This window comes from Vombatus ursinus, unplaced genomic scaffold (assembly GCF_900497805.2).
Source record: "Vombatus ursinus unplaced genomic scaffold, bare-nosed wombat genome assembly UNPS02014773.1, whole genome shotgun sequence".
Taxonomy (NCBI): Eukaryota; Metazoa; Chordata; class Mammalia; order Diprotodontia; family Vombatidae; genus Vombatus; species Vombatus ursinus.
Window position 1 is genome coordinate 37,532,499 of NW_020954551.1, and position 27,057 is coordinate 37,559,555.

The window sequence follows — 27,057 nt, forward strand, 5'->3', positions numbered from 1 at the left end:
GGTAGCCATGCGGGTCTGTTCTTTTGGGCCCTAAAATCAGCCAAGACCAAAAGCTATAGCATAATGTAACTGGATTCCTCTTTGGTTCTTGAGAACCAACACGGTAGCTATCAGTATGTACCGTTGGAGGGTCCAGAGGAACAGCCGTTGCCAAACTCTTCCCCAACCCTTCCCCTTCCCCTAATGCTGGCTCATTGCTGGAGGGGTAGAACCAGTCCTGACCTGAGCACTGATGAGACCAGCTTGAGATATCAGCAAGGATGAATACAGAGGGGCCTGGCAGGGAGAGAGGGGGTCCCAAGGGTTAGGGTTCTAGCCCAGACCCTGCACTCTTGCATCTGGCCCTTCTTTAGCCACAAAGTAGAGATTATATCCCTTAGTCCTCCCCACTCAACACATTAGCGGTGAGAGGGAGAGAGATGATAAGCCCTAATTGCTTAGACTTTTGGGCAAAGAGGCCACAAGACCACAAAGAACCAATATCTCTGAAAGGTGAAAAGTCTAAAGAGCGCTCAGGATGACCACTCATTCACAAAGGATTCTATCTTTTACCCCAGGAATTTCTCCTCCATTTGAGCGCAATGTCTGGGCCAACTTTCCTTACCTGGCAAGTATTTTTGCTACTCCTGACCCTGCTGCATGACTGTTGTAGGACCAGGAATTGGCAAGTTCGTCCCTGTGGTTCTCAGCACTCTCCTCTATCAGCTTCTTGAGGGCAGGAACTACTTTGTTTTCATGTGCTTAATAAAGCAGTTGCTTGATAAATATTTACTGATTGATCAATTGATCAATTTGTAAAACGAGGGGATTAGATGATATCTTTCTGATTCCTTCCATCTTTGCTATTTCATGATTCTGCCTTCTAATATATTATGTTCTAACATCCCTTCCAGCTCTAATATTCTATGTTCTAAGATTCACTTCCATTTCTGTCATTCTATCTGCTAACATTATACATTCCAAGGTTCCTTCCAGTTCTAATATTCTATGCTTTAAAATTTGATGTCCCAAGTTCCCTTCCAGTTCTGACATCCTGTAAGTTAACATTTCTTTGTTCTAAGGCCCCCGCCTGTTCAAATATTCTATGTTCTAAGGTCCCTTCTCATTCTGACATCCTATTGAGTTAACATTTCTATGATCCAAGTTCCCATCAGCTCTAATATTCTAGGTTCTAGGTTCCTTCAAGTCCTGACATCCTTTTTGACAATATTTCTGTCTTCCAAGGTTCCTGCTAAATCATATATTCTGTGTTCTTCCAGCTGTAAGGTTCTAGATTCCAAGGTTTTAGGATTCTCAGAGGCTTCCCATGACCTAATATTATTATCTCTGCTCCAGCTAATAGAAAGTCTAGCATCTCCCTCCTCTCAGAGAGCAGTATGTCTTCCATTTTTTCCTTCTTTCCCAAAGTGATGGGGCCAGTGGGCCAGCAGAGCACTAACATAAAACAAATGTCTGTGTCATGTTATATTAACTCAGCAGGCACAGCTCAGGGGCCTGGAATGTTTCCACTGTACCATTGAGGGACCCTTAAACAGCTGTTTCAAATAGATGCCATGATTAACTAGAATCACTTTGGAATGAAACGCAAGCCCATCATCGTCACAAATGTCCTGTGAGAGAGAGAGCCGGCAGAGGCCAGAGTCAGGCGAGGCCTAGGGATGGGTACAAGGTGGGAGAAAGCGGGCATCACTGGAGATGCTCAGCCTGACTCAGCATTGCTGGAATTACGTCAGTGAGGCTGGCCTCAGTGGTGGGCCCTTGTCTCCTGGCTCCCCTGGGGAAACTCAACGGTGGGGGGCAACCGCACAACAGAATACATCTAGCTTGTTCAGGTGGGTGAGGCCACCAGCCCAGGATGTGGGGATCAGAGGAAATGCTTTCCCTCATTTTGCTGTGGTTACTGCTTGTCCCTTTTCCGGCGGGTATATGGGAATCTTGTCTGTCACAGTGGGAGATGCACTAAGGGAGTTTTTACTGGGCCCTTTCCTTTCTACTCGTCCTACTTTGGCCCTCAAATCTTCTCTCTTGAACAACTGCAGCAGCCTTGGTTGGACTCCCACGTTTCCAGGACAGATCTCACCACCTCACACTTTCCTGCTCAGGAAACATCTGTTGCTCCCTACTGCCTTTGAGATGAAAGATGAGCTCCTCAGTTTGCATTTAAAGCCCTTCCCAGACTTCCCTGCACATTACCTTCCCTTAATAGACTCTACCTTTCAAACCTTCCAAACTGACTAACTGACAGTTCTGAGCTGGGCCTCCCATCTCCTGCCTATGTGCCTTTGCATAGGCTATCTCCTCATGCCTGGTAAGCCCTCCCTACTTATGTTTGCCTTTTAGAATCCCTTCAGGGTTTGGCTTGTGGGCCTCCTCCTCTGGGAAGCCTTTCCTATTCCTTCTAGATCTGAGTTGTGAACACTTTTATCTTCTACTTATTTATCCATTTATTTGTTTGTATCCCACAATAGAATGCAAGCTTCTTGAAGGCAGGTATTGTCTTTAGTTTTTTGTGTTTAATTTTCTCCAAGGACTGGCACATAGTAGGTACCATTTTAATCAGTGCTCATGGAATTGAATTAATCAGTAACAGTGAACATTTATAAAGTGCCTACTATGTGCCAGGCACTACGCTAAGTGCTTTACAATTATTAATCTCACTGGAGCTTCACAACAACCCTGAGGGGTAGGTGCTATTATTAGCCCCATTTTTATAGATGAGGAAGCTGAGGCTTGAGGGAGGGTCAGCGACTTGCCCAGGGTCATACAGCCAGTAAGTGCCTGAGGCAGGATTTGAACTCTCCAAGTCCAGAGTTCTGTCCATTCTGCCATCTAGATGCCTTGAATGAGAAGAAGAGGAGAAACACAGGAGAAACACAGGAATAAGGCCAATGGCCTGGGTGGGCTCATATATTTCACAGCAAATTCTAAAGTCTATTCTCCTCATTCTCTTCCCCCCAGAGGAAGGGAATATTGACTTTGTAGTTGTATCCAATGCACTTATGTGGGCAGATGAAATAATTTCTAGGGAGTCTGCTGAAATGAGAGAGAGAAGGAAGACACAGCATGTGAGATGGGGATGCTGTGTGACCTTGGACAAATCACTGCCCTCTCTGGGCTTTAAGGAGAGTTGGGTCTAGGTGGTTTCTGAGATCCCAGACCCAAAAGACAAAGAACCATGAACTGGGGCTGGAAGGTACCTCAGAGGCCATCATGTGACCCTTTCATCTTATATCTGAGAAAAACTCAAGCCTGGAGTGACTTCCCAGAGGTCACAGACAGAAGAAACGTTGGAGCCGGGATTCACACCCAGCTCCTCCTATTCCAAATCTGGTATTTAAAAAAAAGCAACTGCATCATCTTTTCCTTCTTTAGAAAGAAGGAAACTGAGGCTCAGGAAAGTGAAGCAACTTGTATAAGGTCAAACCTCCAGGAAGTAGCAAACGTAGAATTTGAACCCAGGTCTCGTGACTCCTGAATTCAGCACTCTTTAAAGCTGATACCCATGTGTGTAAGCTTCTTTGTGTATATACAGGATGTGCCAAAAGCTTCAGTGCAGTTTAAAGCTTCAATAACTTGAAACTATGATAATATTTAAGTTATTAGAGCTTAAAACCACACTAAGACTTTTGGGACATCCTATATATATTACATGTAACATAACATAATACAATATACCAAACATAATATATAATTACACATTATATAATTATATATTACATATAGTTATATATCATATGTAATTATATAATATATGGTTATACTATATATTATATAATTATAGTCTATGTCTTATAAATAAGATATAATCACCTATTATTTAATATGTAATTATATATAATACTATATATGATATGTAATTATATAACATATAGTTACATATTAGATAACAGATGATTATATCTTATCTATAATTATATCTTATCTATAACTATATATATCATAAGATATAATTATATTATATTAATGTTATTTAATTGTATATAATATATTGCAATATAATATATAAGCAGTATAGGTTATATTATGTTATATGTGTGTTTGGTGTGAGTGTATGAGCATTTGTACAAGTGTGTGTGTGTGTGGCTGTCTGTAAGTATACTTTTGCATGCATATGTACCTGAGTGAGGGCACATCTATGTGGGTCAGGGTCTACCCCACCCCAGAACACAAGCCTTTTACAGTTTTGGCCTCCAAGGCAGGGCACAGAGGGCATAACCAGCCCAACACTCTCTGGCTTCTACACCAATAGAGCCAATGGTCAATCCAACTTAAACCAGTTCTAGGCCATTTCCAGGTGGAGAGGTCTCTAGGGTGCCAAGGCTGCTTACGTGAAACCTGCTAAGTGCATCATGTATAATGGGGCCTGCTACCATGATGCCCCCCCGCCCAAAAAAATCCTGCATCAGCCACCACAGAGCCAAGCCCGGGACTCTAGCTGTTTTGCCACAGAAGGCCGGAAAGCAGCCTGTGCAATGAGCCCCAAACTACCCATTTCTTGCTGAATGGTGGATTGGACATTAGCTCTTCTCAAATCCCCAGAACAGATGCTTCCCCAGGCTTCTGTTTCTGAGGTTACAGGACTGTGGTATCATAGAAACAGTACTAGGCTTGGTGTCCAGAGACCTGGGTTCAAATCCAGACTCTGACACCGGCTAGCTCTTCCCCCATGTGTAAATGACAACCTTTCTGAGACTCTACTTCCTCATTTATAAAATGAAGATAATAGTAAGTTTCTTTCTAAAGAAAACTGTTTTGTGAACTTTTATTGGTCAGATCATCAGGAGAGCTAAGTTGTAGTCCCAGCTTTGGGTTAACCAGTTGAGTATGTCACTTTCCTTCTCTGGGCCTCAGTTTCTTCCCCTGTAAAATGAAAGGCCTAAGCTAAATGATAGTGAAAGTACCTTCCAGAGCTAAGATCCTCTGCTTACATAACTGTTGTCAGAGCTCAGTGCTCACTGGAGGGTTGGAGTGTCTTGTAAACTTTTAAGAGCTATAGGTATTTAAGGCATTATTACTGATACCTCATGGATTAACAGCAACAATTCCTCCCTGGTGGCTGGTGGTAGATCAGAGATGCCTCATTTGTGATTCTCTGAGATTGAGCTGTATCATTTGTGAATCTTCTTACAGTACTCATTTCATCATTTCAACCCCCTTGCTCAGGAACGTTGAATAGCTCCCCAGTACCCTCAGGATCAAGTCCAACTTCTTTGGTCTGACATTCAAAGCCCTACATTGTCTGGCCCCAGCCCAGCCATCCAATTGTATCTCCTCCTATTCCCGTGCATGAACTCTCTTCTCCAGCAGTTGATCTTTTCACTATCACACAACAGGGGCCCAATCTGTGATTCCATTAGTGAAAAAAATGCTGGTGAGAAAACCCTTTCTACCAACAGGGACTGGCAATTGTTTTGAGGCTTGCAGTCCTGGAGAGTTTCTGGGGGTATGGAGACCTTAAATCACTTGCATGTGCCAGTATATGTCAGAACCCAGGTTTTTCTGACTCGAAGGCTGGCCCTTTATCCACAACACACACTGCTTCATCCCACAGCATACACATACTGTGCTTATTTCCCCACCTCGGGATGTTTGTCCATGCCATTTAGAGCCGTAAGGGACCTCATCAGACATCAGGACCAGACTGAACACAGAAGGAATCCCCCCTGTCCCAATAACATACCTGATGATTGGTTGTCTAGCTTCTCTGTGCAGGCCTCTGAGGAAGAGTGACCTCCCATCCCTCTAGGTGGGCCATTCCACCCTGGGGCAGTTCTAATCCTGACATCTATAGCTTAATTGGCCTCAATCATTCTTGGTTATGTCCCCTTAGGGCCAAACAGAAGGAGTCTAATTCCTCCCATCTACATGAAGGCCCTTCAGACACTAGAATATAGCCATCATGACCCCCGAGCCTTCTCTTCTCCAACCTGAACACCCCTAGTACCTTTAACTAAATGTCTTATTAGAGCATAAATCTAAAGGCCTCCGCCATGCTGGCTGCTCTCCAATCTAGCAATGTCTTAGTGGCCACAACTGAACCCAATATTCCAGGTGAGGCCAGATGACGTTCTTTTCAACAATCCTTCAAGGCCTAGCTCAAGTCTTACCGACTGACCACTCCAATCCACACTGATTTCCCCTCCTCTAGCCTTCTTCTCCAGCACCTAGGCCAGGCACCGCTATTATCTTACCCTGTCTCCCCTGCCATACTGTGGGCCCTTCAGGGACAGGGGCCCCATCTGGAATGCTCCCCAGGCACTTAGCACAGGCCTAGGCACATAGCTGGTACTTGGGAAAAGCCTCTTGGATTAGATTGAGTTGGACTGAATTAGGCCCAAAGATCTTGACAGCTGCAGCAGTTTTCACAGGCCCCCAAAGGAGACTCGATTCTCCACACCCTGCACTCTCCTGAGTGCTTCCATTGTGGACCCTTCCCTTACCCGCAGGTAGCTGTACATGCAGATGGACATCCAGTTGGTGAGCATCTTCTCCACCACAGACTCCGTCCGGCGAAGCATCAGCTTGGGATTTTTGGAGGCCGAGGCATCGATGAGGTCCACAAGTAGGTCCTTCATGATGCTGGTGTAGTATTCCAGCTTCCCATGCAGAGCAATGGTGAGCAGAGAGGCCAGATTGCACCTGAGTGGGAGGGGCCCAGTAGTAATGATGAATTGTGGTGCCAAGCAATGGGGACCTTGAGACTAAATGTCAATAGTCCTTGCCCTCAGACAGCTTACATCCTTTCTTCTTAATTGCATTTTATTATTTTTCCCAATTAACATTTACTTTCTCTCCTTCCACTAAAGATCAGTAACAATAACATCAAAAAACCTTCACAACAAACAGGTAAAGTCAAGCAAAGCCAATCTCCCTCACGAGCCACAAAGGATAACCTTTACTGAGGGGAAGCAACATGCATGTAGGTAAGCATGTGCGAAACACAGGGCTAAGCATTGGACTTGGAGGTCATTGGTATAGGGAACTCCCGGAGGAGGAGGAGGAAACTCTCTCCCCCAATGGAGGTGGCCACCTTCTTTGTGATCTATCTTAGAAAGCTGCTTAGAGCAGAGGTGTCAAACCCAAGGCCCACAATAATCCTGAGTGCAGATTAAAGTGTAATTGGGAAATATTTAACAAAATAAATAAAATACAATAAAGCAGAGATAGATGGCTAGAGTGTTGGGCCTAGGGTCAGGAAGAGTCATCTTCTTAAGTTCAAATCCAGCCTCAGACACTTATTAGCTGTGAGACCCTGGGCAAGTCACTTCACTCTGTTTGCCTCAGTTTCCTCATCTGTAAAACGAGCTGGAGAAGTAAATGGCAAACCACCCCAGTATCTTTACCAAGAAAACCCCAAATGGGACACAACTGAAAAATAACTGAACAACAACAAATATTACATTTTAAAATTAAGTTTATATGCAGCCTACAGGGATCCTTAAGCATGGATTAGTGGCCCCTACTTGTATTTGAGTTTGACACCTTTGACTGGGAACACTGTGACTTGCCCAGGGTTACACAGCCTGTATGTGTCAGAGACTGGATTTGAACTCAGTTCTTTTTAGCTCCAAGGCCAACTTTCTCTGCACCATGCCACACTGCACAAAACATATATAAACTAAAGACAATGTGATTTTGGTGGGGTGGGAGGGCGTTCATGATTGCAGGGCTCAGGGAAAGCCTCTTGCAGAAGTATTTAAGGAGCTATGCAGTCGAGTTGAGGAGGGAAAGCCTTCTAGGCTTGAGATGACTTGTACAAAGGTGGGAAGTGGAAGGGGGGGCAGGGATAACACCAGGCACCATGTTGGGGATGATGGGATCCTCCATTAATGGGATATGGTCAGATGTGAACTATCACTCTACAGCAGGATTCAGGGATCTAGCCTTCAAGGCTCTCCGTGACTCCCAGGCTGATGGCACCCAATGTCATTCACACTCCTCTCCCCAGAGTTACCTCCATGATCTCTTAGGTCTGGGAATTAACAGCATTTAAAACTTGATGGGACCACAGAAGGGCAGGGGAGGGAGGTCCATTATTATAATAGTGACTATTAGCCAGGCTGAGATACAGGGTTACTTCTGGGGAACGTGAGGCATAGGAAGGAAGGCTGAGAATTACCAAGGCTCATCTTATGTCAAGGCTTCAAGGAGGAGCAGAGAACGGATCCCCACAGTTGTACTGACCTGTCTCGAACGGCAAAATCCTTCTGCTGCTCCAAAGCATGGACGAAGACAATGAGAAAGTGCTTGTTGTTGAGTAAGGTGGAGAACAAGGCAATCCCTTCCTCCATGTTGGGCCGGCAGCTCTCAGGGATCTGAAGAGGAAAGAGGGGCAGTGAAGTCACTGCGGGCGGCAAAGCGCCCCCGCCCCAGGCCGGCCTACCCCCTCTTCTCTTCTCCTCACTGCTCCCCTCCCATGGCCCACCATCTCTTAGCTCTGGGATGGGCGTCATTGTAGCCAGAAGTAAAACGGGGAGCAGGAGGTGCAGAAGCTTTCTTGGGGTACAATTGTGGGAGGAGGGCAGCAGGAAGCAGAGAATTTAAGTGCCATATGAAGCCAGTGAGACTATGCCAATGGATACCAATGTCACAACATTGGGAGAAAACCATATGTACTTGGGGACTTGGTACATGGGCAAAACCCATCAGTTTACTAACATGGCATCAGCCATGAGTGTGATGGACGTCTGGAATGGTGCGTGTGCCAGATTCTCTTTGCATACAGAATTATAAAAGACCTTAGGGACCATTTAATCTCACTGCCTTATTCTACAGATGAGGAAATTTAGGCTGAGAAAGGTCAAAGTGATTTCCCCCAGATCACGTAGATAGTAAGTGGCTATGGTGGGGCCAGAATCCAGATTTCCCAACCATGAGGTTTTATGGGAAGGACATTGAATTTGGAATTAGAAGATCCAGGTTCCAATCCAACCTCCGTCTTCACCTCTCTAATCGAGGGGTTGGACTAGAAGATCCCTGCATCTCTAACATTTTGTGATTCTAAGACCACAGGGACAACTAATGTCGTCAATTGTGCTGAAGGAGCCCAACGCTGTGAGAATTCGGCCACCTCCTCACCCCCATCACACAAGGTCACAGCTTGCCCAGAGCATCACCACTGCAACTTCAGTATGCAAATTAAGAAAGCCTCTCCAGGACACACACCCCAAGATCAACTGTGCAAAATATTGGGGATCTGTGAAGATGCTGAAGTCAACGGGCAAAGATAACACCATATTACATTCCTTTGGAATTTCCTTAAACAATGAAGTCCAGAGAGGTTAGCAATGTGATTGAGATCACACAGCTGATACACTGGTAAGGGTGAGATTTGAACCCGGTTCGTCTGGCTTTGAATCCAGCAGGGACAAAGAGACAACGGGGATGATGCAACCCAGGCTAGAACCATATACATGCAGCAGAATTAAAATGTTTGGTTAATGGGGTCTGATTATCATTAGAAATAATGATAAATGGGCTTGCTTTAGGGGGTGATGGGCCATGCTACCTGCTGTAAGGACGCTCTCTCTCAGGCTATGTGTTTCCCCTTGCCCCCATCCCTCACCGATTACCCATTCCCTCCGAGCATGATTGAGAATGGGAGGTGATGGGGCTGAGGGTTGAGTTCCCTGAAATCCTGGGGAGGCCCAGCTAGATAAGAAGTACAACAGGAAGGCTGAGGGACACATATCTCTTGCCTTTGCACCCCTAAAGTCTCGAAGGGGGACAGAAGAGGAAATGACTGTCTGCAATGGAGAGGATCTGGTCCCCGGCCATGGGGCTCCAAGGTCTCCAGGCAGTGACTGTGTTTGGCATACTCACTTTCCACTCCCCCAGCAGTAGCGGATGAGTTTCCTGGACCTGAGCTCCCCCCTGGGAGTTGAGCGGCTGGGAAGGCAGAATGTAGCACTCCTCATAGAGGGAGGAACACTGCAAGGAAAGGAAAACCAGGGGAAGGATGGGAGGGAGTCACAGAGTGGAAAGCCACGCTCCGCTCTGAGGAGAGAACAGAAAAACCCTCCCTCCACCTCCATTCTCTGCTGGCCCTCGGCTGCCTCTGCAGGGCCTCACTTCCTTTGGGCCATGGACCTGGCCAGGCCAGCTCTGAGCCCCTGCGGCCCTGGGTGCTTTCCCCATGGCCCCTCAGCCCTGGCTGGCTCTCTAAGCAGAAGGCCAGAGCTCCAGGCTGCCCTGGAGGAAGGAAGTTCGGAAGGCTGTTGTTTTTCTTAAAGGATGTGTTAGGATACAAACAACCAGAAAAACTTGGTGTCTCTTTCCAGTGGTAATACTTTCCAAGCATTGGGCTAGGGGGAAGGGGCTGTCTTGCCAGCTCAGTAAAATGAACCACCTGGAAATCTGGGAAGCAATGGGGCTGCTTTAGCATCCCCCAATGAAGACTCAGTGGAAGCCAGCAGTTGGAGATTCCATGGCTTCGGTAGGAATGGCATTCTCCAGCAAAGCCTCAGGAGTTTTCCTGAGCTCACCTTTTACCTTCCCAAAGGTGGCTGGACAAGGCTATCATGGCCCAGGCAGGAGAGAGAGAAGACTAGCGGGGAGTGGGGCGGTCACCCAATGAGGCCCCCAGAAACACTGGGCTCATTGATGCTGTGCAGGCAGCAGATGGCGTTGCCAAATGGACACCAGGAGGAGGGAGGCCCATGGGCTGGATGCAAATCATCAACAGTCAGGGTGGGGATGTGGCCATTTCTGGGGTGGAGCATGGAAACTGGGAAACAGCCTACCAGGGGTATGGGCACAAACAGGCTCCAGGTAGAAAGGAATCATCCACCCCAGGGATTTACCCTGGTGTTGGGCTGACTGAAGGAACATCTGGGGAGGGAAGATAAGACTCATCCACCTGGGGACCAACTGCCTTCCCCACATGTACGCCATGACTTTTTCCACTGGACCATTGCCTGGAAAACCATGTAGTCCACTGGAAAAAGGCGTCAGCTGGGGAGGCAGGAGATGCAGGAAATAGGCTGGGCTCAGCTACTAGTAAATGTGGGTAACCTTGGGCAAGTCACTTGACCACTCTGAATCTCAGTTTTCTCCTCTGTCAAGTGGAGGACAAAAATAGCACCTGTGGTCAGGGTCATAGGCTGGTGCTTTGGATTTAGAGATGAAAAGGTCTTTAGAGATCAGCTAGTCTCATCTTACAGAAGTAAAATTTCTTTTCATCCATTATCTCATTTCATCCTCTCAACAGCCCTATAGGGTTGGCATATTGTCATTACTACAGCCATTTGATGGACAAGAATACTGAGGCTCAGAAAAGTGAGGTCACCTCGTTCAGGCACGGCAGAACCTGGACTGGAACCCATGCACCTTCCCTACTCTCAGACCTGCACTCTTTGCACTGCACCATAAGGCAGGCAACAACGAGTGTGCTTAAGGTTCCATGTCACTGGGGGCCTCAAGGAGGGCTCAGGCTCTGCAAACAGAGGTGCTTCTGACCTTGGGGAAGAAAGTACGGGTCACAAAGTGCTTGTATTCCAGGAAGGGGATGCCCTGGCTTCGGTTCAGCTCCTTGGTCAGGTCCGTCATGTCGGTCTGCAGTTCAGCAAAGCCTGTTGGTGAGGAAGCCCAGGACAGACATGAGCTATGTAATGACTTCATCCTACCTAGCTAGGGCTGCCTTAGGCTTCTTCCCATTCAATACCTCCAGGGCGGCAGGGATTCCTGGGGTAAGGGGGTACAGTTGGGGGTCAAGCAACAGTCTCTGAGTGGTTGCATTCCTAGTGTACACAGGTGTTCTAGGCTGAGTATTGGTCAGCCCTTGGGCATGGGGCTACTGTTGTTCTTAAATCAGCTGGAATTGTAGACCTGAAAAGGGTTTTAGGGATTATCCAGTCTGACTCCCTCCATTTAAAGATGAGGTGACTCACCCAAGGTCATACAGCCAGTGTGGGGCAGAGGTCTATCTAGAACCTAGGTCTCCTAACTTCCAACCCATTGCTCTTTCCATTAGACCCCGCCTGGGGTCCTCTTGACTGGGGCGGGGGCTGGGGGCTTCTCCTGCCCAGCCTCTGTCACCTTTGCGGATTTCTTCACGGATCTGGGACTCCATTTCTTCCATCTGCAGTAAGGTTTTCTGCCAGTATCGCTCAGCTCTGCGGCTCTTGGTACAGAAAACAAACAGCCCTGGGGGAAGAGGAGGAAGGAGGATGGGGTCAGCCAGAAGTCCCTGGCTTGTTGCTCTGTGATCCTTTGCACAGAGCATGAGACCCTTAACTAACCAGTCTCATCTGTCTCCAGGACTCAGGCATGGAAAGGGGGAGTTCCTCTTCCCACAGAGAAGCAGGGCATATTAAAATCATCATCACCATCTCATTCCTAGCCATTCTCATAGGCCCTGTTCAAGCCTTCTATGATAACCCCAGTCCAGGCTGATCTCCACTTAAATAGTTCATATTAGCTGGACCATTCACTTGGCATTTAATGCACACAGACTGCCTGGTGTGGTTATTTCTGTGTGTGTAGTTTTGTGTGTGTACGCATGTGTGTGAACATTCATGTGTTACATGTTCCTGCACGCATGTGTGCATGAATGTGTAGGTATGTGATCTGTGTGTATGTATGCATGTGTGTATACATGTTCCTGCACGCATGTGTGCTTGTGTGCTGCATGAATGTGTATATATGTGCTATGTGTATGTGGTCGCATTATGACTGTAGGCTCCTTGAGGGTACAGGTTATATCTTTTTTTTTTTGGCAGATGAGAGGAGATTTTAAAATATTTCTTGAAAACTATGTGTTAGTCACTCAATCAACAAGCATTTATTAGACATTCACTATATGTCAGGCACTATGCCAAATGGTGGGATACAAAGAAAGACAAAAACACAAAAAACAGTCCCTGTCCTCAAGGAGCTTACATTCTAACAGAAGAGACAACCTGTGTCTAAACAAGTACATAGAAGAAACATGGAGAGTAGATGGAGGATAGTCTTGGAGGGAAAGGCCCATGCAGCAAGGGGAGTGGGACAGGAAATAGAAATTAGTAAAGGTCAAGTAAGGTTAAAACTTTTGTGTTAAAGCTTTCTTATGTACAGGTGAAGACCAGATTGAAGCAGTATTTGGGGGGCTGCTAAGTAACTAGCAGTACTTGCTGTAAAGGTTAATTACCTTGGGAGTAGACATCCACCTAGGAGCACTAATGAATTCCGCAATATTTGTTCTAGGAAATGAAGGCTATTAGGTCAAGCAGCATTTTCTAAGTATTAGGTATTGGCTCTTACATTTCTCCTACAGTGCCTTATATAAAGGAGGCCTTCAATAAATGTTTTTTGAGTGATAAAATAATATTCTATATAGAATATCTTGTACACTCCCAGAAAATTTATTTTTCCTAGGACACTGTTTGCACCATGAATTTCTCTGCTCATGAACCATCAATGGTTCCCTACTGCCTCCAGAAGAAAGTCAAAAGTCCTTCGCCTGGCATCCCAAGTCTTTTACCATCTGGGTACCAAGCTACCTATCCAACCACATGTTACAACTTCTTGGAGTCCTACAGTGGCTTGAGATGAGGTGGGGGTGAGCTGGGGAGAGGGTTATGTGGGTCAGTGGGACATGCAACTACGCAGGGTGAGGGAGTGAGGGTCAATGCAAGGTGCAGGCAGCAGTGAGGGATGGTGGGGGTCCCAATCTCCCCAATCCTGATTCCCTCCCTGGCATGAAATGGTCATGTCTGAGTGTGCTACTAAGGAGGAATGGCAGACCTGGGGGCCCAGGGCCCATCTCCCTTCTTACCCACGATGGACAGGAGGAGCAGGATGCTACAGATGACGACGGAGACGGTGATGGCTGTCTCACTCCCACCCAGCTGTAGTGTGGCAATAGTCTGGTTGAAATTCCCAACCTGGATCTGAGCAGAGAGAGGAAGGGAAATATGAGAAGCCCACAGCAGAGGGAAGGGGGGATGGGAAGGGCCTGATTGGCATTAACCCCAGGTGGGAAGCCTGCCTGTGGGATGTGGGGCTCTGGCGCGATGCTCGGGCACAGAATCCAGCTTTAATCCGGACCCCTTGGGCAGTCTGGTAAAGCCTCAGAGACTCTTTCTCAGAATAATGTTTCTAAATGCACAAAAATACCTAGGATTACAAAGGAAATGAATTACATTGTAATATAATTATAAAAATATTTTTTTAAAAGTTCACAGGCTCTAGGTTATGAACCTCTTCATGTTCCAGGGGAGGTCCAGAGAGGGGGAGTGATTTGACTGAAGGCACACAACAAAATGAGGAGAAGACAGGGCTAAAACTCAGCCCATCCAGACCACTTTCCACATGTCAGGATGTCGTCCCTTCTCTCCACACCACCCATCCAAATCCTACCCATCCTTCCACCATTGTAACTGACATTCTGTAAGCCTTAACAAAAGGCTTTGCATCCACGATCTCTTTGATACCCACAACAAATAAGAGAAGTAAGCAAGGCAGTGGTTTGGCAGTGGGGTGGGGTGCGGGGTTGGTCTAGCCCTGTGACTTTGTCGGTCTAGGGAACTACCAATGTAGAATGAGAAGTCCTACTTTGCAACCTACAGGCTCTTTAAAAAATTATTTTATTTTATTTTCGGATCCAAAATCTCCCCCTCCTACCTTCCTTTCCTCTTCCCATTAAGAAAGCAAGAAAATAGAACCTGCTACAAATACACATAGTCTAGCAAAACAGCTCCTGTATTAGCCATGTCCAAGATAGAAACATGCTTCCGGCTGCCCCCTGCTTCTGTCTGGAGATGAAGAGAATGCTTTATCAGGAGGCCGCTGGAATGGGGCTTGGTTCCACTGGTATGACCCACAGTTTTAAGAGAGCCGCCCTGCCAGCCGGCATGGGGCAGAGCTAGATCTTGTACCCAGGTCTTTCCAACTCCAGGGCCATCTTCTTTATACCACAGTGCCTCTCCATTTTATAGATAGTCAAATTGAGGCGCACACAGAGAGGCTAAAATTTCTTGCTGAAGTTTACCCAGATAGCAAGTAGCCAAGACAAGATCTGAACCCAGTTCTCATTTCAAATACATTCTTCTTGTCCATTTTGTACTGTAGGTATGTGTGGCATGGCTTTGGAATCAGAAAGGCCTGAATTCAAATCTTGCCTCAGACATTTACTTAGCTGTAAGACCCTGGGTAAGTCACTTAACCTCTGCCTTAGTTTCTTCATTTGCAAAATAGGAATAATAATAACACCCAGGGTTGTTGTGGGGATCAAGTGAGATAATATCTGTAAAGTGTTTACGGGTCTTAAAGTGCCATCTAACTATTGTTATTATAATACCTGTGTCTAAGTTCTACCCTTTCCTGGAAGCCATTCCGGAATACCCCCAAACTCCAGGGATCTTTCCTGTCTCTGAATTACTGAACCTTATTCTCACTGCTTCATGTACTTTAGTCCTGTCCACTGTACCAGACCGTAAACCCGCTGAGGGCAGGGACTCTGTCTCCTCTGTCCCCATCAAGGCCAGCACAGTTGCCCTCAGTGGGAACACAGCTCACTGCTTCCCACATGAGGCATTCAGGCTGTCACTGGACCAGAGAGACAGGGACAGACAGACAGGGCCACAGCATACAATAGGGGCTCCAAAAATGCTGACCCTCTCTTCCCCCACCCTCCTCCTGGTTGACTTGTCATACAGGGCCCTTCGGTCATGATTCTGCATCCCCAGATTCCAAAAGGAGAGAATTCCTCTCATTTAACCAATACTCATATAAAGTTCCACATCCAGCATTCTGTCAGCACTGATTAAGCTCCTTATGTATACAAGGTCCTAGGTTAGGCACTTTCCAGTCAATGTTGTCCAGTCTCAGGGTTCTATCAACCTCCACAGGTAGGGCTCAATCATAGTGGATAGAGCTGGAAGGAATTTCAAAAATCATCTAAGTCAACTTAATCTTATAGATGAGAAAACTGTGGCCCAGAGGAAAGTGACTCGTCCAAGGTCACTGTTAAGGTTGAGAATCTTTGGGGAAGGCAGTGCTGACTGCTTGGAGAAGAAGCTGTGTCTCTACAGGCATCCACAGTGCACATGTCGTCTCCCTCATTAGACTGTAAATTCTCTAGGGCAAGGACTGTTTAGTTTTTGTCTCTGCATCCCTCAGAGCTTACCACAGCTCCCGGCACAGCATGTAGGAAGTGATTAACAGCTTTTGTTGGCTTACTAACTAACAAGCATGAGCATACTCCCAGGTTCTTTAAAACTCACCACCTAGAGTTCCCCTGATGATGGTGATTGAGTGTGTGTTCACTCAATGTGTGTGACATTGTGGTGAGATCTGGATCCAAGGTGTGTCCAAGACGGCATAGAGAAGTTACTGAATAAAACAACAGGGTGTAACAGGGAGAAAACAGAACACAGATCCGTTGACTTTCTGAGGGTGGGGCAGTGGTTGAATCCTGGAGGACCGAGTGTAAGGAGGAAAGAGAATCCTTTGCAACTAATTCTGTGTGTAAAGCGTTTGGGTGTGGATCCTCGGAGCACATTAATCAGAAATGTGTTTTTGGGCCAGGCTGGGGCAGGTGATAACTGCCTGGGTAAGCTGGCTGGGAAACGTTGGGGTACTGGGTGCTACACTGATCTTCGTGGAATGATGGTAAATATCTGAATGGCACAGCTCTGAACCCCTCTTTGTCTTGGAATAAGAAAAGAAAGTCCTTGGGGGGAAGCCAATGGACCCAGAGGCTGCATGTGAGACTGGGTGGGCCTGTGGCAGAAGCACCAGAGATGGGATTCTGATTCAAGTCCTCTTGAATCTAAATCTGCTCTCACCCTTTTGGGGGGCTGTAGCTGTGATTTCATTGTTAGAGGGAACGCCTGGTGACGTAACTCCCTCTATCAATGTCCGCCGGTGCTCCTTTGCCGCTTACAGCCTTGTGCCTGGAGCCCAACTAGCCTTGGACCTCCAGCCCTGGAGAGGGGCTTCTGGCCTTTGGAGAGTTTGGGGGGATAGGTGAAGGACGCCAAATCTGGAAGCTGGAGCCAAGCCTTCTAGTCAAGGGCTCTGCCTGCCTAACTGAAGCAGCTCCCTCTCTCTGGCTTTCCAGATAGGAGCTGATCCACTCTTTCACTTTCCCACCGGGACCAGACTATTCCCCAGGCTCCCTTAGTTATACCACAGCTCCGCAGAAACGCCTCGTCTTGTTTCCTTCTTCAAGAAGCAAATTGATCCAGGAGGGCCGGAAGGACTTGAGGTGGCCAGCCACAGGTAGGAGCCCATTCCCCCAATTCCTGAAGCTCCTACCTTCTTTCCCAAGCTGTTCCTCCTTTGTGAGCCTCCTTGACCCTGTTCAGCTTTCACTGAGCCCTCTCCTGCCTCTGTCCTGCTGGACGCCTGCACCAGTTATCCCAAACGCTGTTCATCTGGTGGCACTTAGAATAATCAAGCTTTTCCCGTTCACTAATTATTTCAAGAAGGGTCATTCAGTCCAGCTCTTTCATTTAACAGATGAGGGAACTCAGGCCAACGTCTCTGGGTCAGTTAGGAGCAGAACTAGAATGCGAACCCAGGTCTCCTGACTTCCCAGCCCAGAATCCTTTCCACTACACTCTCTAGGCAGGCCATGAACTTCTTGGGGGCATGGGCCAGATTTTACTTTTTCTCTTAAAGTAGAAAGAATGCAAGATTTAGAGTCAGAGGAGCTGCATTCAGGACTTAGTTTGATCAATCAATTAACCAATAAATATTTATTCTATATGCCAGGCACTGTGCTAAACTACTTACTAACCAGACATCCTGGGACAAGTCACTTCTCTCTCAAATTTCAGTCACATTACCCATTCAAATGCTTTAATAATAACAGCTGACACAGAGTCTGAAGGTTTCCAAAATGAGATATATATATACATAATTACATGTAGCATATATAATATATACATGATATATATATTTCACTTGAGTCTCACAACATATATAATAGTTATATATGTAAAAACCTAACTTATATATAATATATAAATATATAAACATAACTATTATATGTAAATAGACACACTTATTATATATAAAATACATAACTATATTTGGCTATATATAATTATATATTATAATTTATATAAATAAATAAATAATAGCTTCAGAGATAGGTTTCCAAAGTGAGATATATATATATATATATGCACATATATGTGTGTGTGTGTGTGTGTGTGTTATATCAATATAGGCTCAAATGAAACACCGTATATGTGTGTGTGTATGCACATACACATACTCACACACACACATTTTAATCTGAGCTTCACAACAACCCTGCGAGGTTGGGGACAATTATTATCTCCATTCTACAGATGAAGAAACAGATTCAAAGAGAAGTGGGTAAGGCAAAATTTGAACCTAGGGTTCCCTAACTCTGAGCACAGCGCTCTCCTTCCTAATTGTCTATGAATAGTGCTTGTGTTACCTCGCATGGCTGTATAGAAAGCACTTGCATCTTTGAAGTGTTACAGAGAAGGGAGTGATTTTTTTATGCTCACTCCCACAGCACAGCCAGTGGTCCAGGGCTCGGTGAGGAAGGGGACGGCCTCCAGCTGCCTGATTCCTTACCGAGCCCCTGCTCCTGTCTGGTTGGTGGTACTGAACTTCACTCTGACCACTGCCGGGAGGAAGGAGGAGAACCTGGGTGGGGCTGGGGAGGGGGAGCTCGTCTGCTCTCCCCATTTCCAGAGATAGAGAAGTATGGAAGAGGGGTGGGGGATAGGGAAAAGGAGTGAATTCTCTTTTGGACATGCTGAGGCGCTGAGATGTCTGAGATGCATCCAGGGCATCTCTCCGTTTCCAGTGAGGGCTCTATCGGCACCCGCACACCTACGCACACCTGCCCGCACGCAGGCATCTTCAGCTGCTACCTAGGAACTAGCTCCTGGCTCGGGTACCAGTGTAGGAAATGGAGCAGAAGCTAAGACTGGGAGCCACGCTGTGAGCTACAATGGGATCTCAGAGCTGTGCTTTGGAGGAAAAGTAGGGGGCACAGAAGGGCACCTCTGTGATTCTACTTCCCACATCTCCCCACCTAGAGTCCTCCTCTTCCAGCCAGGCAGCGGTTCCTCCCTAGTACGCAGATCAGTGGGGAAGCGGAACTCTTGATGTTGGCCCTGGGGGGTGTGAGCAGGCACTCTAAATGCAGCGAACCTAGGTGGATTGAGTTTCTACATAGGCTCATACACGAAAGATCCCAACCAGAGAACCACAACTACAGTAGTAACTCTTATTTATATAGTACTTTGTTTGTGAAGTGCTTTAACTATATTTATCTCATTTGATTTTTCACAACAACCCTGTGAGATGTCATAATTATCCCCATTTTACAGATGAAGAAACTGAGGCTTAGAGAGATTTAAAAGATTTGTCCAAGGTCATATAGCTAGTAAGCACTGGAGACAGGATTTGAATATTAGTCTTCCTGATTCCAAGTTCAGCTCTGTGGTGCTCCGTGTCTCAAGGTCAAAGGCTTTGCCAATAATAAAGTAACTTGGGTTGTCATTCGTTATCGTCTTTCTACCTTCTAAACCAAGCTTTTGAGGAAGGATTGCCAGACTTGGAATTGGGAGACCAGGGTAGTAGGCCCAGCTTTGTTGTCACCATCTAATGAGTTACATGGTTTAATTCCTCTCAGCCTCAGTTTTCCACATCTGTAAAATGGGGATATGGCCACCTACTCTACCCACCTTACAGAGCTGTTTTGAGGGTCTGATAAAATAATGAACCTAAAATGATTTGGGAACTCTAAAGTGCTTGCCATGGGCTTCCTGGCCTGTCTGTGTCCTCTCTCAAGCTGTCTGACCACTCTTCAGGCTCCCTCACTGGTCATTATCGACCTCCTATGCCTTAAGCATGAGTGACACCCCCATCTCCAACCCTCAAAAGGCCTCTTTTTTCTTCTCTTTCTCTATCAGGGGTTCTTTTGCAAGTCTGGTGGAACCTTCTCAGAATAATGTTTTTAACACACCAAATAAAACAAATTGGATTCCAGAGGAAATCCATTACATTGGAATAGAGTTATCAAAATGTTTCAATAAACAAAGTCACGGGTCCCAGGTTAAGAGCCTTGGTTTTATACTATAGTGCTTGTTGATCTCCTCATGTCCACACTGCCAGCTATCTCCACTCAGACAATTCGCCAATCTATATATCCAGCCCTCATCTCCCAAACGCTCCCAAATTACCTGTTAGCCATCACTACCCGGATTTCCCATCAGCCTCTTGAGCACAATGTGCCCCAAAGGAAATCGATTCTCTTCTTTCTTCTGTCTAAAATCCCACCATCCCCCTGGCCCCCAAGTCCCCAGCCTTGCCATTAACCTTAGCTCATCGCTCCTCACCCACACTCCAGTACCAATTAGTTGCCAAGTCCCCTCGAACCTCAGCTACCTCTCACATCTGCTTACTTCTTCCCACTCACACGCCAGTTCAAGCTCTCATCACCTCTCGTCTGGACTATTGCAAATAGCCTCCTAATGGGTCTCCCCGCTCCTAGAAGCTCCTTTCTGCAATCAATTTTCTGCACAGCTGCTGAAATCATTTTCTTCCTAAGGCCACGGGTCTGACTGTATCACTGCCCTGTGCAAAAACTTTCCACAGCTCTCTCCTGAAAATCTCCCCAGCCTGACATTGCAAGCACTCGACAGTCTGGCTCCAATTTACCTGTCCAGCTTTACTGCATGTCATCACTCCCTCTCACTCCTCTCCGTTCCAGCCACATCGGACGACCTGGCGTTCCCCCAACTCAACACTCTCTCTCCAGCTCCTGCACGTTCACCCAAGTCATGTCTTAGCCCTTGCTCCTTGTCCCTGCCTTGCAGAATCTTTCCCTTCCCTTCTGGGCTCCGTTCAAGTGATACACACTTTGTGATTTCCTTCCCTGATCTGCCCCAGTGGCTAGTAATTCTTCCCCTCCTGAAATTACCTTGGGTGTAGTACTGTGCATGTTGAATCTTCCCAGCAGAAAGTAAGCTCCCTGAGGCCAGGCATTGCTTTTCCTTTTTTGTCTTTGTATCTCCAGTGCTTGGCACAATACCTTGCATGCAGTGCTATTACTGTTGAGTCATTTCAGTCCTGTCTGACTCTTCAAGACCTCACTTGGGGTTTTCTTGGCAAAGAGACTGGAGTGGTTTACCATTTCCTTCTCCAGCTCATTTTACAGATTAAGAAACTGAGGCAAACAGGGGTAAGTGACTTGCCCAGGGTCACACAGCTAGTAAGTGTCTGAGGCAGGATTTGAACTCAGCCTTCTTGACTCCCCATCCAGTTCTCTATCCACTGTGTCACCTAGCTGCGAAGATTTTAACCCAAATCTTCTGACTTCAAATCCACTGTTCTTTCCACTAAGCCACATGCCCTCCTTTATACAAATAAGGCAACTGAGGCACAGAGCTATAAAATACCCTTTCAGGGTCACACAGTGAATCAATGAGGTCAGGCTATCTGTATGTGGCAAAGAAGGAGAATAGGAAGAAGTTCCCTCAGGCTGTGTTCCCAGTGAGATGTCATGGTGCCTGATGGAAGGCAACAAGGACCTAGTGTGAGGGGCTAGGGAGGGGAGACCTGGACATCTGTGGTCAAGGTGAAGAAACAGCGATTGTCCACATTGATAACAACTGACCAATGAGAATGATACAGAGATATGAGCTCTGTGTCTCTGTCTCTCTCCTTCTCTCCTGTACTTTCTGTCTCAGTAGGCCCACTCAGAGCTGCACCAAAACCTCCTCCATTCCAGAGACGACCAATGGGAAAACCCCAGTCATACCATAAGACCCCAGATACCACAGGATCCCAGAGGCAAGAAGCACTAAGCACCCAGGCAACTGTCCTGGCTGTTCCCTCTCCATCCCAGGCAACTCACACATTTTGGGGAGCAAATAGGGCACGCAAGCCCCTGTTGGGAATGGGTACCCTGGGTTGGGGGCTAGGCTCCTCATGGAGAGGTCCAGGATGGAGAAGGGACACTCGTTCTGTCTCTACCTTTAGCAGACAGGCATCAATCTCATAACCCAACCCCGCCCCCCATCAAAGTTGTTCTGAGTGACATGGTCTCCCATTCCTCTGCTAGGTCAAGGGACTCACTGTGATGGGCAGGTGTCCCTCCGAGGTGCTCAGTGACTCGTTGACTGAGCAGTGAATAACTCTGTCCGAGACAATCTGGATCTCACAGGATGTCTGGCCAATCTTCACGTGATACTCTTGACACTCCAGACCCAGGTTGTCCTGTTCTTTCTGATTTAAGGAAGGAAGAGAAGGGCAAAGAGAGGGAGAGAGAAGAGAAAGGGAGAGGGGGAGAGGACAGAGAGGGGGAGAGAGGGAGAGGGGGAGAGAGAGAGAGAGAGAAGAGAAAGGAGAGGGGGAGAGGACAGAGAGAGAGAGAGAAGAAGAGAAAGGGAGAGGGGGAGAGGACAGAGAGGGGGAGAGGAAGGAAGGAGAGAGGGAGGGAAGGAGAGAGAGAGAGAGAAGAGAGGGAGAGGATAGAGAGGAAGAGAAAGGAGAGGGGGAGAGGACAGAGAGGGGGAGAGAGGGAGGGAGAGAGAGAGAGAAAGAGAGTTTTTTACAAGTTTAAATGTAATAATAAATATTAAATAAATATTTATTAAATATATACAATAAAACTTTATTTCAAGATGGAGAAATCATCCTTAGCTCATAGGCTGTACAAAACCAAGCAGGGGCTAGGTGTGGCCCAAGGAGTCAGAGTTTGCTGACCCCTGGCCTAGAGCACTGAGAGATTAAGGGACTTGCCCAGGGTCACACAACTCAGGATGGGTCTCAAGTAGGACCTAAATGCATCTTCCCAGCTCCAGTGTCATCTCTCCATCTACCACATTGCACTCTTTCTCTTAGTGCTATAAGGGATCTTAAAAATCAAAGGATCATGGATAAGGTAGGAAAGGATTTTAGAGATGACGTAGTCCAATCCCTTAATTTTACAAAAAAGGTAAGTAAGGCCCAGGGAGAGGAAGTAAGTCACCCTTGGAACTGAGGGAGACTTCACCTTGTCCAATCCCTGCTTTCCAGGATGAAAGGTGTTATTATGCCCATTCTATAGATGGGACAACTGAGACCCAAAGGATTTAAGTGACTTTTCCAAGTTCTTGCTAATTAGAGGCAGGATTGGCCCCACAAGCCAGGTGTCTCCGGACTTGAGAAGCAGGAGAAAGCACACACTGCCTCTGGAATTAGAAGAACTGAATTCATATCCTGCCCACGATACTTACTGCCTTCTTGTTAGTCACTCGGTCCCTTAGCCTGTCTGGGCCTCAGTTCCCCCATCTGTAAAATGAGGGGGGTTGGACTACATGGCCTCCCCAGTCCCTTATTGCCCTACATCTAGACTCCTAGGATGCAACTAAGTTGTAGGCTCCACGAGGCCTTGCTCTCTGAGTCCCCTGTGGTCCAGCCCCTGGGTCAATCTGAAAGCCTTCAGTGTTTCCCGAAACCCTGCTCCCCTCCCCTCTCCCCTGTTCCTCTTTGCCTGTTTTCCCTCCTCTTAGACTTTGCCCTGTTTTTTACCTCTTGGCCAAGTGGGATAAGGGAGAAATAACGCCCTTGCCCTCCCTTTATGGTGAAGAACTGAGAATCCAGCCTATTGGACCCTGGGCCAGGTGAAGAATAACCAGGCTGGGAGCTGGCAGGGGCAGCAAGAACTCCCCTGTGTTCTCTCCCCCTCTCATGGTCTTGTAGAATTCCTTGGCTTTTCTGCACCAGCCAGCTGGTGCCAATGTGGGTGCCGCATTTGCTGGGGGGCAGTTCTGACAGTGAATCTCTGTTTCTGCCCCTGGGTGGGGGGGGGTCTATGAAGGTCAGGTGTATAGGTAGGGGTGCCGGGGTAGCCATGGCACTCCAGAAGGAGCCCTCAACCTACAGGGGATGCCTGGGTCTGGTCGCTCCCTAGGACTGCTTCTGAGGGCCACATAGTGACCCTTAACCCAACCGCAGCCTGACCCTTGAGTCAGGCTGGGAATTGACTCTAACCCCAGGCTGGCCAGAGGACAAATCTGTGCCATCTGTTCTCTAGGAGGGCCAAGCAAGAGAGCGTGGCCATCCCCGCTGTTGAGCATGTGTCCTGCCTATGGGAGGCCAAGCATTGCTCTGTTTGAGGAGGCAAACAGCTCCTGCCAGCCATAGGGGTCCAGGGGCGAAACTAAGGAATCTGGGTGTCTCGAAGAGGGTTACTGTTCTGGCAAAACAACGGTGGAGGAGCCAGTTTTCCTCTGTAGCTGAATATTTCAGGCTCTGGACTCCTTGAAAGGATGACAGGGTCATCCATGCAGAGCTTGGAAGTCTAAGCACCAGAAAGGAGACTGAGGTCTAAGAAAATGATTTGTCCAAGATCACACTTATAAAAGTAAGAGTCAGAGCTAGTTTCCTCTGAATCCAAATTCAGGGCCACCAGCACCGTCCTCTTCCTCCCTATTACCACTACTACTATGCTCCTCCCACTTCCCCTTCCTGTGGGCCGCACTATTGCTCACATGGATGACCAGGGTGAGAGGCTCCCCCGGATGGTGTTTAATCCATTTCTCCCTCTTGGCAGTGGAAAACTGGGGGTCAGGCAGATACTCCAGGCTGAACCTGCTGCTGGGAAGCATATTCTTTGGCTCTCCAGGGTCTTCCATGGCCACCTGCTCATCCTCGTATGGTTGCCCATTAATGAAAAAGTTCACAGGTGCCGACTTGTTGGCTGTGGCGCCAGGGGAGGGGCAGGTGATGAGGGTGGAATTAAGAACCTTGCAGAGCTGAAGGAGAGACAGAAACAGGTCAATATGTTGATGAGGATAGGGAGGGACGGGGGAGAGATACGGACAGCCAGACAGAGAGATTGGGAGATACACAGAGGCAGAGAAAGGCACAAGGACAGAGACATAGACGTCAAGGTAGAAATAGAGATAGACACAAGAATAAAGACACAGAGAGTAGGATGGAGAGACAGAGAGAGACACAAGGATATAGAGACACCAAGATGGGAACATTGAAAGACAGAGGCAAAGAGAGAGGGAAAGGAACATAGAGGCAGATAACAGAAATATAGACAAAAAGAAGGAGACAGAGACCAAGGGGAAGAGGTCTGGGTCAGCCAAGGCTTTTGGCACCAGGGTCTGTAGCTCTGGCGGCCCTGAGTCAGAGCAGGGTGGCAAAGAGGCAATGACGTCTTTGGGCTGGGCAAGACGGATGCCAGTAGAGACCATTGATCACACCCATTTGTCTCCCTGGGGCTCCACCTCCCCTCTCTGGGGCACCATCCCCCACACAGAGGAGGAGGATGGAGCCATCTTCACTCAGCCCACCCTGAAAGCCGCCTGGCTTTTCTCACACTTCCTCCTTGACGAGAAAAACTCACTCTCCATCTGTCCCTTCCCTCCCCCTCCCCGCCTCATCGCTCTGTGCTCCTGGTATCTACGTCTCAGTCTCCCTGCCCATGATCTCCCCCACTCTCATCCCATTTCTGCTGGAATCCCTCTGTTCTTCCATCCACGCTCCCACCCTCCCCCAGCATCTCCCACCTCCTGGCCTTTTTGACTCACCGTCTGCTCCTTGCCAATGTGATTCACCATCATGGACACATTCTGCACCATGTCGAACCGACTGCCCTCCACAGTGATGGTCCTCCCTCCACTGAGCAGAGAGAGCAGGGTTTGACAGATGAGGGACGTCCACACAGGGACAGGGCAGGAGTGGGGAGGAGAGGCACAGAAGAGACAGTGATAGGGGTGAGATGGGCTGGGGTAGGCAATTACGGTGGCACCCCAGATTTAGAATGAATGGCAGTACTGCCTAATGGACAGGGTATTGAATTTCGAGTCAGAAAAGACCTGACTCTAAATCCCATCTCTGACGCTTACTTAGCTGTAAGACCCTGGGTGTTCTCTTTGGTTAGGCTGCAGGAAGAACTGAGTTTGGATCTGGCCTCAGATACTTAGCTGGGTGACCCTGGGTAAGTCACTTAACCTCTGCCTCAGTTTCCTGATCTGTAAAATGAGGGTGTTAGACTATGATATCTGAGGTTCCATGCTGATCTGGGGCTTGTTAAGTTAGGATTGCAGGAGAGAAGAGAAATAAACAGTGTCTCAAGGCAGTCCTGCTCATCTTTCCCTACCCCACAACAGCAGTGCTGCTGTCCATCCTGGCACACTCCCTCTTCAGGCAGAGCTGGAGAGAGAAACCTGTCAGCCCAAGCAATTGCAATGATCATTAGCCTTTCTATGTGTAGGAGCTTTTATATCAGTGATCTAAATCCTTCCCACCCCTGCTCTGGCCAGCTGTCAGTGCCTTCCCCACCAAAATCACCTGGCATGGACTTTGTACATCTCTGGTATCTGCTTGAGTTTCTACATGTTTCCTCTGAAAGAATGAAGGCAGTGACTGTCTCACTGTTTTTGTATCCACAGGAACTAGCAAAGTACCTGGCACATATTAGGTACTTAATAAATGCTAATTTCTGGATTGATTGAATTCTTACAACTACCTTTTGAGAAAGACAAGCCTCTTCCCTCCTTTACAGATGTCAGAATTGAAGGCCAGAGCAGTGACTGGCCGAAGCTGCCAAGGAGTTCGTAGCAAAGACAGGCCATGGTCTGGGTTTTATTCTCTCCCTCCCTTTCTCCCTTCCTTCCTCCCTCTTTCTCCCCCTTTGTTTCCCTCCCTCCCTCGGTATCTCCATCTCCATCTGTGTCATTCTCTCCCTCCATCTCTGACTCTCTCTCCCTCCCTCCATCTATCGTCATCTATGACTCTTTCTCTCCCCGTCTCTCTGTCCCTATCTCTCTCTCTCTTTCCCTCCCTCTGTCTCTCCATCTCCATCAGTCTCTTTCTCTCCCTCCTTCTGTCTCTCTGTCCCTACACTCTCTTCCTCTTCTTCTGTCTCTCCATCTCCATCTGTCTTTTTCTCACTCTGTCTCTGTCTCTGACTCTCTCTTCCCCCTCCCTTTGTCTCTCTATCTCCATCTATGTCTCTTTCTCTCCTTCCCTGTCTCTCTCTCTCTGTCCCTCCCTCCCTCCGTCTCTCTCTTTCTCTTCTCCCTCCCTCTGTCTCTCTACCTCCATCTATGTCTCCTTCTCTCTCTCCCTCTGTCTCTT

General features: G+C 47.4%; 1 protein-coding gene across 1 annotated transcript in view; it reads right to left on the reverse strand.

Annotated features, from left to right (window-relative positions):
* PLXND1 (plexin D1) overlaps window positions 1-27,057 on the reverse strand; it is a 200,568-nt gene that overhangs the window by 29,139 nt on the left and 144,372 nt on the right. Inside the window, exons 17-25 of the mRNA XM_027863909.1 lie at window positions 25,506-25,596; window positions 24,456-24,719; window positions 22,057-22,206; window positions 13,757-13,871; window positions 12,037-12,144; window positions 11,458-11,570; window positions 9,823-9,930; window positions 8,185-8,315; window positions 6,441-6,639 (exon numbers count right to left, since the gene is read on the reverse strand). Coding sequence (XP_027719710.1) covers window positions 6,441-6,639; window positions 8,185-8,315; window positions 9,823-9,930; window positions 11,458-11,570; window positions 12,037-12,144; window positions 13,757-13,871; window positions 22,057-22,206; window positions 24,456-24,719; window positions 25,506-25,596 — 1,279 coding nt within the window. The remainder of the gene's footprint in view (window positions 1-6,440; window positions 6,640-8,184; window positions 8,316-9,822; window positions 9,931-11,457; window positions 11,571-12,036; window positions 12,145-13,756; window positions 13,872-22,056; window positions 22,207-24,455; window positions 24,720-25,505; window positions 25,597-27,057) is intronic.